We start from the raw sequence: 16,499 nt of genomic DNA on the forward strand, positions 1-16,499 counted from the left end.
ACGCAGACTTTAATGTTACTTAAGTTCTCTTTCATGTCTTATTGCACTTAAATTGTCAATTACACAAAAGTTCATGTTGAAAACACGAGTTACAAAATCAGTCTTTTATGACTTTGAAGGTAAACAGCTGGGAAATAGACCACATGTGGCAGCAGCCAATTTTGCGTTTCCCCAAAAATGCCCAGTGCAGCTAATGATAGAACACTTAGCATGCTTTGCTAGATCTTTTGCCATGGCACTAGAACTGTTACACAATTGTCATTTGCGAAAACAAGAACTGCAGTGCCGTGAGTGGAAATGTGTAGATAAAGTAGCGGTGATAATAAAATAAGATCCCTTTGCTAAGTCACAAAGGGAGCTCAATCTGATGCGCTCGGTTTTTTCAGACGCTTGCGGAAAAAGGCTTACCTAATCAAAGTTAATCTTTTGTAATTTTCCTGGGTTGGTAGATACACCAGGGATGCACTTGTTGTTTGCTTTTAACAGTATAAACATTGTAGCTTTGCCACAAAAAAAAAAAAAAAAAAAGATTTGATTGACCATCTCAAGCAGCCTGACAGCAACCGTGACTCAACCAATGACAGGTTTGGAGGCATGACTATATATCTGTCTGACCAATGGCAGATGTGGGGAGTGTTTAAAGCTGCAGTAGGGAACTTTTGACGCTCTAGCGGTTAATAAACAGAACTGCTTGCGTCTTGCGGAAAGAACATCGTAGCCGGAACTACTTCTCTCTGTTTATGTCTATGAAGAATCACAAAGGTACTGGGTTACTCCTCCGCGGTACCCCCGAAGCAATCTAAAATAGTCCGAATATAAACACTTATTATAGGTGCACCCTAGTGATTCAGGACAGGCCAAAAACACGGTTTGGAAAATGGATTCATGGTGTACTCGCTTATTATATAACTTTTTCTACATTTTGAACACAAACAAAGTTACGGACCCCTGCTCTGATTGGTTAGCGATGGAGTTTCTGCAAATGGCAATAGGAGCACTGGGAGGAGCCAGAGGAGCTTGATTTTTTCACAGATTATCTGTCTCATATTCTATTTTCAGGACATAATGACAGGTTTAGTAAATATGTGAAAAATATTTTTTTTACAAAAGTTCCCTACAGCACCTGTAATATACATGTCTGAAAAGTAGTCGTTTTATAATTCCACACTACTAAGAGCAAACTTCACTTTTAAGTCAGCGTAAATTACTGTTTGCAACCTATTTTCCATAATTTCACACATTTCAGAGGGACACCGAATATTAAGCGAGATGAAAAATAGAATTTTTATTTACATATTTCACTTTCATGTTAGATTTAATGTATACATAGTTCGGTGTTTAGTTTGGCCTGGATTTTTATTCACAAAAATCATTTAAGATTTTATTCAGTACATTTCATACAAATGATCAGTACATTTCAAGACAAAGAGCTTAGCTTGATAACATAGTCATGTAAAATCTGGAGGCATACTATGTGTTGTTTGCTTGCAAAATTATTTCAAATGAACAATTTTAATATTAATGAACAATTTCATTCTGTTACATGTCTAAATATATACAGTATGTATATCGAATTGATTGTTTTTCTTCATAAAGTAAAAAGGCACACACAAATGTCCTGAGAGAAATAGGTAAAATGATTTAGAAAATACCTATTTTATTACAATAGCATGGTAAATGTTTTGTTTACAAAATGTACAGTTTTGTTAAAAATGAAAAAGATGACAATGAAATTATAAGCACTCAAATCTGTTAATAGTCTTAATGCATCTGGAACCATGATGTTTATTTACACTTGATACCTTTATGTTTCTGATACTCTATGCATTAGTTTATGACAACAATATAGCTTGGAAATTGTTTCTATGCATTTGTATATACCTCATAAATACCTTTGTAGATACTGGATTGATAAAACTGAGTACAGATACTGCTGCATTGTAATATAGATGTCCCTCTGTATTCAATTGGTCTGACTGTTTATTGTCTTTGAAATGCTCTCCGAAACAAATAATGCACACTTTTGATGTATTCATGCATTGATTTCCCAGATGTGGCTCTCATTGTGCATTCACTTCATTGTTTACTATAGTAACAATTTATGGTTTAAGTTCAATTTGTTCATATTAGTCAACATTAATTTATTAATTAATGTTAATTTCAACTTTTAATTTTATCAAGTGAGCTAACACGAACTAACAATTAACAATTGTATTTTTATTACCTAACATTAATGAATATTAATAAATACTCAAAGAAATTCGTTGCTTACTATTAGTTAATGCATAATTGTTGACTAATACTAACCATACTGTAAAGTGTTTCCTAATGGTTGAAACTGCCACTGAATTTAAAGAGGGCATAAAATTTTCTGAAACTAAAATGGAAACTCTAAATTGCGTTCCAACACTGTCCCCATACTCCAAATGCTGCAATGTCAGCTAACTTAAACACGTCATCTTATCCTGTTTTTTGGCACAGCACTCCAAAAAAATTACACATTTTTTAGAGCCAATTCTTATTCAGCTTATTCAAAGACTTTTTAAAAACTCAAAAACATCCTGAAAAATCCTTATAAAAATAGTTGCATATCCATATTAAACCACTGATTCCATATGATTCTTTGACATATTTGATTCGGATTGGTCAGTTGCACCATTCTGAAGCTGCTGCACATTTCTTCTTACAAAAAATATTTTTCTAATCAAATTAATAGTTATTTAGTGAGTAGCCATGTAGTAAACAGAATAATGTGAAGCCATTATTGCAAAATAAATCTGATGAGCCCTGTCATTGTTTATTTTATTTTTTTTTCTATTTCACGATAATAATTGGCTAACCATCTCTTGCATAGCCTACAAGTAATGGGACATTATAAAACAGGGTTCTATTCAGCAATCTCAATGTTGGCAATCAATGTTTTATCATCTTTACTATCTGAATAAGCAGCATCAATGTTATTATACATGGGATTTTCAAATGTAGGCAATAACTTTCTTTTTGAACTTCTGTAGTACATGAAAGCTAGAGCTCCCAATATGCTGACCACTGCAATAGTGAAGAACACAGCCAAACCCTTATTGACCTTGTGAGGCTCAGGACCTGTGAGGAAATAAAAGGTAAAAATAATAACAGAAGATAAATTAGTGTTAAACTGTGGTATACACATTATAATCAAACTGCTGTTTTAACATAAAATTAGATTTTTGAATGTCTTGACAAAAAAAAAGTAAAGGCATTAAGAATATGACAATATTACCTTCTTCTGTGGACTTAGTGGTTGTACTTATAACTGCAGAAGAAAAAAATCAGGAATAAAAAACAAATCAGGTCATTTTTTAAAACAGAATGCAACATTTGTATATAAATCTTTCTACCTCTCTCTCTCTATATTTTTTTTTTCTTCTCTAAAATCCATTTCTATGTATAGGGTAAATTCTAACAATATGTGGACCTGAAGTCTTTTGAGAAGAAAATATTTTTATAAAATACGACTGTCTAAAGTCAAAGGAAAAATGACAATCTTCCACAACATCCTTGTATTTTTTAGGTAGATTTAAATAGTAAAATACTGAAACAAAGGTTTTATTGTGTCACCTACAGTAACAGTCGCTGCACAAATAATTAGCTCAACAGTCATTTTAATTTGGAGGACTGAATTCACAAGACAGGTTTGAATTAGGTGTTTGAAACCAGCATATTAGTTAATAAGACATAAACCTGTGTTTCTCTGACAAAAATAAATACGTACCTTTGGCAGTTTTGCAGATAAATGATAAGGAAGAGTAATCACAATGTTTTTGTCTCCATTTTTTTGTTTTGGAAGAGAGTAATGCGCATTCAAGATTCCAATTATGAAATCCATGGTCGTCATCATAATCATTCCCAGTTGCCCAGTTAGTGTAATCCACCACAGTATTGTCTGACCATAACCAGTGTCCTGTGTAGTTAGATAACCCAGGGTGAGATCATACAGTATGTACCCAACTTCTTAAGGCCCATGAGTTCAACCTCTAATAATGTAAAAACTCGTGGACACTGGTAAAGTGTTGAATAGAAGAGATTTCCTGTATGTGAATGTATATTTAGCGCATTACCTTTCTGGTTCTGGAAAAGTCCAATCCAAAAGCTTTTGAAACTTTCCATGAGCATGACGTTGTTCTCTATAAACTTCTGTTCCTCTTCATCCCTGATGCTGACAAGAGATGCTCCTGGAACCAAGATGCAAACTTTGTTAATCTTTTGTTCTCTGCACCTAATTAAGTAAACAGTATTTTAAATCAATTTTAGATCCATACCCCATGTCATACAGAGTCTAGATGCTCTGCTCCACGATTTCAGTTCCATCACAAAAGCATAGCAACTGTCTTTGTAAGGTATCCACCTTACTGGACTGTCATCATCTTCTTGGGGGCAATGCCCAGGATGCTGTGGTGGAACAGTCGGGGGAATATCTGTTGGAGAATGTCCCATGGAAATAGCATTTACCAAGATGATACAAGACCTATTATCCATTCAGTGTGTAATATGACTGGATGTGTGTTGTATCAAGAACTGAGTACCGAGGCTTTTCAATCAAAAAAAAAAAAAAAAACATTCATTCAGACACAATTGACCAAACTCAACTGATTTGTTCTTAAACTGAGATGCATGACCGACGGCATGACTATGACTTTGTTTGGAACTATTTTTTTTGGTGGAGTGTCAAATTGAATTGCTATTTGAAAATAGGCTACTTAAATACTGTTGTGACTTCCTGGTGGGTGTCATATATATGGAAAGATGTGTATACAGGAGTTAAACTGAAAGTAATATTTCTAATGCATTTTAAAAATCTGAACAATTTTATAAGGTATCTATAATTATTTGCTGTAATTTGAGACACACACACACACAAATGATAAGGTAGAGTAATCTCACCTGTTGTTTGCTCACAGACACTGTAGTAGGTTTGATTGCAGAGAGTTGTTTTCCATCCTCCGTCTGTGTCCATGTATGCACAAGGACGGTTGGGCCGTGGTTCAGAAGATGCCCATTTCTCCATATTCATTGGCCAGTTATTTGCCCATAGAAAATATCCTTTTGTCTGTTGAATGCAAATATACAATTTCTAGATTATATGGAGTCATCAATATATCAGACACAAAGAAAAAGTAAGTTTTATATAGCTCTTTTTCAAAAGACTAATTTAGAAAAACACTCATTACATTTGTTTTCTACTTAATGTTCAACATAAAATGACTTTCTTGAGCATCTCTTCAGCATTTTTAAGATTTGTAGTTTTTTTGGATTTTGACAGCCCTTGTAATCATTGACTTTCTCTGTATGGCAATGAGCAGCCAGAACATTCTCCCAAACATCTCACTTTGTGTTCCACAGAACAAAAAACACATAAAGGGTGACTGAATATTCCTATTAATTGCAATGCCATGACCTTCCCTTTCTCACTCGGGTGCATTACCTGTACACTGCTGAGACCGATCCACATGGGCTGTTTGGCCCTATAGACCTGCAACTCGAGGTAAGCTTGTGTTATCAAATCCCGAATGCTGGCCAGATGAGCCCCCTCTGCCTCACAGCGACGGTTTGCTTCACTCCACGTTAGGTTCTCTTGAATCACTTTGAAAGATGAATTTCCAAGCTTGACAAAGGTTTTAGGAATTTCAGTCGGCACTGGGGCAATACCAGGATCTGAACATGTGAAAAATGACACAGTGGAAGTAAAATGTGAAGAGTGGTAAAAGCCTGCAAAACATCTACAATTCCTCTGCAAGTCCGTCACTTGGTTCAGCTAAACTCACCAACATCACGACTGCAGATAAAACCATGAGTAGAATTACAGTCAGTTGCCACCCACTTGCCAAATTCAGAGCTTGAACTCTTGCTCATAAAAACACATTCCTGTTTGAAAAATGAACATCTATTAAAGCCATTACTTTTATCACTAAAAACAATACTATTTAGTTATAATCTCAGTTTATTAGGGTATACCTGTTCATCTGAATGGTGATATTTTGTCCAATGGTAATGCCACTGTGAGTGAAAATAATATAAACAGTCCATAGTCATACCAAAACATCTTCAGGTTAAATGTGGAATTTATTAAGCTACAAATGTTTTTAAATGTTTTAAACACTTAAATGTCCATACATAGTTTTGAGGTTCTCCTTTGGCCCACTCGGTGAATTGAACTTTACTCCCATCTGTCCACTTGAACCTCCCATTTGCCAAATTGCTGAATCCAATCCATAATTCTGTGGTTTTCTCTTTAATTATTGTGCTTAAAAAGGCTGCAGCAAATGTAATGTAATAAATAAAACATACAGTGTCTGATAATGATCAAGTCAATGCATATAGCTAAAATAGAAATAATAATAATAACTTATTAAAAATCTTTCTAATCAAGATACATGAGTTCTAGATTAATGTCACATTTTAATTTATTTTAGTTCTGAGCAAGAAACCTCTTGTCCAATTCATTAACTGAACTATCACAAAGCTTTTACCGTGTTGTTGTTTATTCAGAATAGATGCCAGATCTCCACCAAGCTCTCTGCAGTATCCTCTTGCTTCTGTCCATGTTTTCAATTCTTCCTTCACATTGTAGCACTAAAATGTGTTATATAAATGACAATTCTTCACACAATTTCACAAATGTTGCATTGTAAAATCAGTTACATATCAGTTACATAGTTATTTTTATTTTTTTTTTTCTTCATAATTTTAGAATATAAATTATAATTACTTTTCCTTTGAAGTGTTTCCACTCAGGAGCACAGCCTCCTTTAGGCTGTTGTGTAGGGGCCACTGTGCTGTTTACTGTAGGTGACCCACTTCGCTTACAAAAAAAATTATATTCATCTCCACAGTTAATAGTTTCCCAGAGTCCTGTAACGATCAAAATGCTTTTTGTTTAATGTAATTAATCAAATGTATCAACACTGATTTGATCACACATTAGAAACATTTTCTGCACCAAATTTTTCAGTGGTCAGTAACACATTCCACTAATTATACAGTATCCACCATATTAACAGATCAGAAGATATGATGTACCTTGAGATGTGGTCATCTTCACACATCTTTCCTCACTGTTTTTAAAAGCAGGCTGATTTTCTTCCCAAGCTTGAAATACTACAGGGGACCCATCCATCCACCTTTATAGATATATAATAAAAAAAAATGTATTTGTTTATTTGTCCTTTTGTAAGGGAATATAGAATGCTGGTTGCATTCTTTAAACTTACTGGTAAGTTCCATCCAGATCAACTGTCAAACCAATGATAAATTCATTGTGCGAATTCTTAGCCTGCAACACACAGAAAATAAGCACTACACTGAGTCAGTAAATTAAATGTGGTATAAAACATATTCAGAATAACAAATGATACAAAGATGCATTTTGTGTGATATATGGACCACAATATACTGCTAGAAAGTGTAACTCAGCCCTCGTACCTGATGCCAAATGAACACCCGCTCAGCCTCATCATTGATAACCACAAGATCGGCGTGTGATTTCCTACAGAATGTCCGAGCATCGTGCATAGAAAGTGATGTGTACTGGGACACATAGTACTGGCTACCTCGGAATAGTATCCAACCATCCTCTGTTTCATTATAAACTTAAATAAAAATAAATAAACGTTTTTAATTCAAGTTCTTCTTTTACTCCATCAGTGTGACAAGATAAAAACACACATACACACAACACACACAAAAATTGTTTGTGCAACTGACTTACCTTGACCTGTAATATTTACTTCCTTTGGTATCTTTCCTTAAAAACAAAGCGAAGCAATTAGCTGTCATGTATTCAATTAAAATTGAAAAAAACAGTACTGTCTTTTTGATCCAGTGATGGTAGAATTAGACTTTTGCCAGACTGATATGTACCTTTTCGGATTTGACAGTACCAGTCCTTTCTGTCTTGACAGTTCACATCATTCCACGCTCCATCACTGTCCCAGAGTGAAATTCTCATTTCAACACAGTTTTCAATGTTGTTCAGATTGTTTGGTTCATCACTAGCCCAGCTTTGAAAGGATGACTAAAACAGAGCAGATTTTGAAAAACCTAAATGGCATCCCCTGTGAATTCTATTTAGTATTTATTGTTTTTTTTTAACAAATTCTTTGTGAACTCACCGAAGAACCATCACTCCACACAAAACCCACAGAGGGATCGTACATTCTGTAACCAATCCATGCTGGATACACTCTACAAGCAAAACCACATAGTTCTGATTTATGCATTCATCTTTTTCAGTCATGTGACTTTTTTGCTCAACCACTGTATTTTTCCCAGTTTATCAAAATAATGGCAAGGAATACAAAAACACAACAACAATGAGACTCAGCCAAATATGACATTCATTGACATCTATATGCAAATATTTGGAAAATGTTTGTGGCTTAATTGTGGGTAATTATTGTGGATTATGATCGTCAATGCCTGAAGAGTCATGTTACTGAAACATGTTATTGATCATGTGGTATTGTCATACAAGTGAAACATGTTTGTCCATTAGCTGGACATTCATCAGCTGTCATTATGCAAAAGGAATGAGAGATATTACCCTCCTTGTTTCCAAGGAATATCAGCCTCATGCTGGATGCTCAGGAGATCACCACCAAGCTCTTGGCAGAAGTCAAGAGCTTCATCCCAAGTCTTCATCTGGCTCATAGGTACATTAAAATGCTACCAGAAAGACAAGATAATCAGTAATATGTTTGGAAATATTCTACAATTTCTTTATTTTGTTTTAAATTTACCCAAAATTTAACATGAAAATAGTCTTAAAAGCCCATTTTACCTTGACACAAAAATCTCTAGACACAAGTGGCGTCCATTCTTCGGGACAGCTTATAGCAGGTGTGGTTGGTGGGGCTGGAGTTGTTACTAGTCCATCAGCTTTCTGCTTGCAGATGTATTTTTCCTTGTTTGAGCAGCTGATCACATCCCAAAGCCCAGCAACAATTCCAGTCGTCATGGCAACACAGCCTTGTTTTCTTCCTGATTTTTATTTTTTTTTTAAAGAAAAAAAGACTTTCTAAAATATAGGACTGCAAGTATGAGAATTCAGAAACAAAATTATTTCATTGACATTGAGTACAGTACCTGGCATCCCAGCATTGAAATGAGTAAATGAGACTTTCTTAGTGTTGGTCCATTCAAAAGTGTGCGGATCCTTCTGATTAGACAACCCAATCCAGAAATACTTCTCTGGTCGTGCTCCAACTACACTAACGAGGAATGCATTTTCTATTCTAATGAGGATAAACAAAGAGATTAAGCCTTTTGTAAGGCAGAAAATGACACAGAAAGCTGTTCATAGCTTTTAATTATAAAATATTTTGCACATACTGTACATTTTAAAACATACATTTTATTTAAATTGCTTTTTAAGGTTTTCAATGTTATCAATGTCAATGTAGTCAAAGTCAATGTAGTAAGGAGGTCGAAAAGACAGAAAACATGTAACTACAGAAGCGATCGGACCTGGATGAAATATCAACCATTTGAGAATCAGCTTTTTCACACATCTGTTTTGCTTCTTCAAAGGTCTTGGACTCAGGTCCGGCCATGTAGCAGTAGTACCCATACCTGGTCCAACCCTTTTCAAAAAATAAGAGAGCTGTCAGTAAACCTTATTTCACCACTTGATGACCGAGACATTAGGTCCTTTTCTAATCACACAATTACGTACTGTTTTGCATCCGGGGCTTGTGACAACTGTATCATTATTTGAGGCTCTGGAGCTGGACTTCTTCTTACAGATGAATCCATACTTATTTTCACAAATATCATCAGCCCACTTTCCCTCCTAAATGTGAAACAGTCATTAAATGAGAAAGACAACTAGAATTAAGATTCCGACTCAAATAACATGCAAAATATACATATAAAGTTCTTACCTCTCCTCTCATTAACACGCAGTCCTCTGCACGGACAGCACTGTGGCTCGGCTCACTCACCTCCCATGAGGCAAAGGGAACGCTAGATTGGTCACTCCACTCAAACAGCATCTGCGTTTTACGGTCATTGAAACCAATCCAAAGCTCGTCTGTTTTCGCTGAAAATAAAGATGTAGATGATCAACTAGCAACCTCATATAGGGGTGACGTCCATACCTTTTCTTGCAACAGCACTGTAAAAAAAAATATTCTGATTATCAAAACGTACAGTATCCGAGCTGTGTGATGACAAAGCTTTGCTCTTCTCTGCTGAGAATACTCAGCAGGTCTCCTCCTTCCCGCAGACAGGAGTCTCGTGCCTCCAGCCATGTTTTCTTGGTGCGATGAAGGAGATAACAGTTGCTTGAATATGGAATCCAGGGGCTATGGCAAAAGCCAGTGTCCACCACTGTCCAAAATGACAAAGATAACAAATTGCCAACATCATATACAGTATGGTAGAGGTTCCTAAACGTTTTAATGTTAGTACCCACTTCAAGAGGTGTAATCAAACTCAAGACCCATTAAAAACACATCATTACAACCCATATTGAAGTAGGTTAATAATGCACTGACATGCAGTTCAATAACGGAGTCAAATGTATGAGAACAACTCATACTGATTCAAGAGTGAATGAGTTAAATGATCTGACTCAAATAATGCTATATGTTTTTATTTTTATTTTTGGACACTGCTTGACTTACTAACTCTAGTCCCACAGTTTGAGAACCGTTGTTATATGAAAGAAAGAGTGACTGGGAAGCCTACCTGGTGGAACAATAGGAACAGAATGGCCTCTTTGGCAGACATATCCATGTTTTTCAGAACAAGGTTCATTTGACCATTCAGAACCAAAAGCATTTTTCAGGACTCCACAACTGTAGCCTGGTTGTGTGGTTGGGTATCCTTCAATAAACAGAAATTATCATTTCAGTCAAGTATTAGTCATTTAGTCAAATTATTTTGGATATGGTGAATCAAGGAAAAATGAAGGTCTCCCATGTCATGCTGCATTTACATTTATCGAAGTACATATTTATTTTTGTCTGTTTGTTTTTTCCCTGGGAATCAAACTAGTGTTGTTGTATTGTGCTCTTCCAGTTAAGCTACACTAATTCAATGAGACTGAATCCTTTGACTGAAAGATGTTCTTACCACTGAGCCATTTCAGATAACGTAATGGCTGGGCATTGCTCCATTGCCATCCACTGGTGACATCTAATTTATTCAGTCCCGTCCATAGTGCATTTGAAGTACTCTGAACAATTCCTAGATAATAATGTTATCAATGTTACATTAGTGCATGTAATGATGAACAGTTTCATTCAGATAATTTTTTTGATGGGACTGTACCTGCTACAAAGGTGTGTTCGTGAGGTTCAGAGACACTCAGCAGCTCTGCTCCTTGCTGCTGGCAGCTCTTTCTAGCCTGGTACCATGTCAGGGCTGACCCACTATTCACTTGGTAATAGACGTTTGTCAGAGGATGTTTGACCCAGAATGCATCTGCAAATCACCACTTATCATCAGTATGTGCATGCCAATTTTTCATTGTTGGAATATATGTTATTAGTTTAGCCTTCAGTGATGGACAAGTAACAATTGCAGTCTTAAATATTTAATATTTATCATGCAGGCAACATTTGAAATATAAAGTAAATGAGAAATGAACCTACTGTCACGCGTTGGGCAGTAGCCCCACAGCTGATTAACACTGTAGTCTGTCTCAACAGAACACCATAGACGTTGATTGTGTTCATCAATTTTGGTACAATCTGCATACCATTTTTTCTCATAGAGAAAAGGAAACTGACATGGGCGCCCAAATGCATTTCCATCAATGGTATAAAATTCTGTAAATTAAAATGTAGAGTTTGTAGATCAGTTATTTGAACCATCATTTACAGTGCTTGCGATTATGCACAAAAGCATTACATTTCGAATAAAATGAAATGCCCAATTACATTTGCAATAAGATTATAAAATATTAATTTAATCATTCAGTTAAATACTAAATACCATGGAATTAAATGGAATTAAGCTGATTAGTGTTGGAAATCACTTTCTACTCAAAAAGTGATATGATAAATCAGTTGCATTGGTATCAAGGGTGGTATATAACAACAAGAGGGTCCCATTATGAGAAAGGGATTTGGAAATATAAGGAAAATATCCAAAAATGGATACAGCCATTGATTATTATAACTATTATAAAGAGATGTGTAGCAGTACCCCTGCAGCTACTGTACACAGGTTTCAATGGTGCTTAGGAATGTTTTGATTTAGTTTTTTTTTAACTTTTTTTTTTTGTGTGTGATTGCATCCAGAGGCCAGTTACACGTAAACATTACCACTATTCAGACTTACCAAGTCAATTTAAAATTGGTCTTACTATTCAGATTCAAATCTATTATTTTATGCAACTGACTTGGAAAAAAAAAAAAAGTCTTAAGAAAAGAAAAGAAAAAAAAAACAGATGAATAACATGGAAGACTAGTCTAAGCGGTTTACGTAATAACCTCTGAATTGTTGGAAAACTTTAGACAAACGAGCTAAGCCATCTTATTTAAAGTTCTTTACTTCCTGACTGAATAACAGGTATTTGTATGGAGAGAGAAAAAAATTCATCGTCACTTTCACTGTAAGTTCAATAGACACATACCTTCATAAGGCTTAGAGCAAATATTGTTGAGTGTTCCTTGAATTGTCCATCTGCTCTTCGTTCCAGTGTCTTTTGAGATCACTGGCACACCGTTATCATTAACAGCCAGAAACAGAGACTCGTTCTTCAGGCCAAGTAATGTATCACTGTGGCATTCCCACTTCTGCAGATCATTGTCATCTTCACAAATCAGCCACTGCAGTTTTTTGCCCACTGTTTTACTTCCTACTCCAAGGCATTTCTTTGTGAATGTGTTCAAAATGCGATTTTTTGAAACCCAGCGAAACTGTTGTGGGTTACTGTGTGGGTCACAGGTGGAAAGCCGTTCCAGGGAGCTGGACATGCATTTGTTATAATCCACATTATATATTAGAAAGCTTCCTCCTGCACAAAAAATTTATGAGATTATGCAGCATTCAGTTATTTACACACATATACACAAGTACTATATCATAAATTATTTTTTCACAATAAATAATACAAAAAGTATGAATATTATTGTCATTCATTATTCAGTTTGATTAAAGAAAAGACATACCTGACTGTGCAAAGCAGTTTGATAGATGTAATATGAGTAATATAACTACTGTTACTATTATTTTCATCTTGATCCAAAATATATTTTGTGCTGTTCCTAGGTTCATTCCAGGGGCATCCTCTGTCACTGGCTGAGATTCTGCAATCTCACTTTTGCTTATGCAGACCTGCCCTTTAAACTGGTTTGATTGTTCCAATCAGAAGCACATCCTGTCACATGTCTTTTTCTTCGAAACTGTTGAAAGACTAACATCACATGGCTTCTTCGGAAAGAAATGAGGTGTCTTCTCAATTACTGAAAATATGGTCTTAGTCAGCTAGTTTTGTAAATTTTGGTGTGAGTACCTGTTTTTTGTTTGAGTATTTGAGTAACACAGATCATTTTGGTACTACATGATGATTGCTCATGCCAGACCATCTGGAAGAAGTCGAACCTATAGTCACTGTCACCTCTTAAATCACTGAGACATTGCCTCTTCCCAGCAATGGTTCTGTCCTGTCAGCATGCACAACAATAGCTGTGCAAAAAAAAAAAAAAAAAAAACTGAATTACTGTTCAAATTTATGGTCTCGGTGCAATTTCCTGTTATGCCTTGTACTCATGTTCCTGAACATCCTGTAAAAAAATCTTGTGGTGACAGCAATTTACCACACAAGAAAATATGTTAAAGTCATGCCTGCCCTAATACTGATGGATACTGTAACACACACTGTGACACCCACCTGTTACTTTCTAATAGTTTTATGAAAAAAATACAATTATATAAATATGCTTAATAAAATGCTATAATTAAATTATTATATGCTATAATTCATTATAAATTATTACAAATCATTTTTCACATATTTGCCTCCACTCTGTTGTATTTTATTTCATTTTGCAAACATTTACCCATTGTTATGACGTCACTATCCATCTTTCTGCCACATGAGAACCAGTTGTCAGATACAAATCACTGATTAACTGCTGGCCCATCAGAGAACCACACACTCTTCTGGTGCCTTTTTAATTCCCATGCTTTATAAATTGGCAGAAAAAAAACAGTTCCCTCAATGGCCACAGATCTGCTACATAGAACCACAACATTGTTATACTTGGAGATTTGAACATTCATGTTGACACCCCCTCCTGTCATCCAGCAGTTGATTGTTTACAGCTATTGGATGGTCTAAATCTCAAACAGCATGTTGATGTCCCAACACACAACAGAGGACATACACTTGACCTGATCATTACTGACTCTGCCCCCATTGAAAATCTACTGGTATATGATCTTGGAGTGTCCGATCACAAAGTCATCTCAATGGAGGTGAACTTTTCTCATTACATCAAACCAAAACGTCAAATCCATTTCAGAAAGATAAAAAATATCAACCCAGACACTTTGGCTTTGGACCTCCTGAAAATCCCATCAGCAAATTTCACATCTGTAAATGAATCAGTGGACTTTTATAATAGCACTCTGAGCAGTATTTTGGACCTCCATGCACCTGAAAAAACACGAATAGTCACTTTTTCTCGTACATCCCCCTGGTTCACTCCAGAACTACGGAAAATGAAAACAGCAGGGCGTGTACTTGAGCGGCGTGTTTCAAAAACTGGACTTACTGTTCACAAAATAGCCTATCAAGAACATCAGAAGGCCTACTCAATGTCACTAAAAAAAGCACGGACACAGTTCTACTCAAACATCATTAGTGAAAATCAGGGAAACTCCAAGCAGCTTTTCTCCACAATAAATCATCTCATCAAGCCACAAACTACTTCACACAATGACACATCAGAAGAGAAATGCAACAGCTTCATCACCTTCTTCAGGAAAAAAGTTGAGACCATCCGCTCTCTCCTTTCCAGCACTCCTGCTCTGTCTGTCCCCACTGCCGACCCACAGCCTGGGACCTTCCAGCCTCTCTGTTGTTTTCCTGAAATCTCTAAGCAACAAGTTGAGGACATCATCAGCAGGATGAAAGCTTCCATCTGTACGCTGGACCCTTTTCCCACAGCTTTGGTGAAAACACACATCAGCTCTCTAAGTCCCTTAATAACCAAAGTCATCAACCATTGTCTACATGCTGGTCATGTTCCATCTGCTCTTAAAACTGCTGTCATCAAACCCCTTCTAAGAAACCCCACTTCAGACCCTGAAGTTCTTGCAAACTACAGGCCTATTTCCAACCTTCCATTCTTGTCCAAAGTTCTAGAAAAAGTTGTTGCTGCCCATCTTCAAGATCATCTTAATTCAAACTCCCTTTTTGAAAAATTTCAGTCCGGTGTCCATTTCACTCATAGTTCTGAAACAGCCCTGATCAGAGTCACAAATGACCTGTTGATGGCGGCTGATACCGGCACACCATCGCTTCTCATTCTGCTGGATTTATCTGCAGCTTTTGACACGGTTGATCACAATATCCTCCTTCAGCGTCTCCATAATTCTATCCGACTCTCTGACACTGCTTTGAGCTGGTTCCAGTCCTACCTGTCTGGAAGAAGAACAGAGTATGTTTCCTTGGGAGGTGTAAAGTCTCAGACGCATACAGTTACTTGTGGTGTCCTGCAAGGGTCAGTTCTCGGCCCGATTCTGTTCACCATTTATACTCTTCCCCTTGGCCACATAATCAACAGGCATGGAATATCATTTCATTGCTATGCCGATGACACTCAGCTATATATAAAAACCAACCTCACTTCATCTACAGCCACTCTGTCATCTCTGAGCTCCTGTCCTGAGGAGATTGAGGCATGGATGAAGGCAAACTTCCTACAGCTAAATAGCTCCAAAACAGAAGCTATTTTAGTTGGTACACCACACCAGGTCCAGTCATCACCTATAACGCACATCACCTTCTCTGGTCAAAACATTCCAATTTCATCGACACTCACTAACCTGGAAGTAAGATTTGATGCTCAACTCACATTTGACGCCCACATACAACATCTGTGTAAGATCTTCTCAGGAACATTGCTAAACTCCGTCCCACACTTGGTCTTTCAGATGCTGAAAAACTTGTCCATTATTTTGTATCCTCCAGGCACGCTCTTCTTTTTGGGATTCCTAGCAAAAGTCTAAAAAAATTACAATACATTCAGAACAGTGCTGCCAGGATCCTAATGAGGATAAGAAAATATGACCATATCACACCCATCCTTCACTCACTCCACTGGCTCCCTGTCTCATACAGGATTAATTATAAAATCATCTTACTTACCCATCAATGCATCCACGGAAACGCACCCCCCTACTTAAAGGAACTACTCGCAACACAAAACTCTTCACGCAACCTCTGTTCTGGAAACAAAGCCCTTCTTTAACCATCCAGAACTAAGCTCCGCACTATGGGGGAA

General features: G+C 36.5%; 1 protein-coding gene across 1 annotated transcript; it reads right to left on the reverse strand.

Annotated features, from left to right (window-relative positions):
* Positions 1-2,501: 2,501 nt before the first annotated feature.
* On the reverse strand, positions 2,502-13,568 carry LOC113118118 (macrophage mannose receptor 1). The gene is made up of 31 exons (XM_026287045.1): positions 13,158-13,568; positions 12,620-13,003; positions 11,634-11,810; positions 11,311-11,463; positions 11,113-11,226; positions 10,726-10,863; positions 10,186-10,365; positions 9,918-10,075; positions 9,710-9,826; positions 9,502-9,617; positions 9,121-9,269; positions 8,816-9,015; positions 8,579-8,700; positions 8,148-8,220; positions 7,897-8,050; positions 7,745-7,780; positions 7,459-7,625; positions 7,248-7,309; positions 7,057-7,157; positions 6,746-6,888; positions 6,507-6,609; positions 6,151-6,290; positions 5,992-6,033; positions 5,802-5,901; positions 5,462-5,691; positions 4,921-5,086; positions 4,299-4,454; positions 4,098-4,211; positions 3,752-3,940; positions 3,260-3,292; positions 2,502-3,102 (listed from the first exon to the last, which is right to left on the reverse strand). The coding sequence occupies exons 1-31, from the start codon at positions 13,261-13,263 to the stop codon at positions 2,888-2,890; spliced, it is 4,338 nt and encodes a 1,445-aa protein (XP_026142830.1). The 5' UTR covers positions 13,264-13,568; the 3' UTR covers positions 2,502-2,887.
* Positions 13,569-16,499: the final 2,931 nt, after the last annotated feature.

The sequence above is a fragment of the Carassius auratus genome, chromosome 2 (genome assembly GCF_003368295.1).
Source record: "Carassius auratus strain Wakin chromosome 2, ASM336829v1, whole genome shotgun sequence".
Classification (NCBI taxonomy): domain Eukaryota; kingdom Metazoa; phylum Chordata; class Actinopteri; order Cypriniformes; family Cyprinidae; genus Carassius; species Carassius auratus.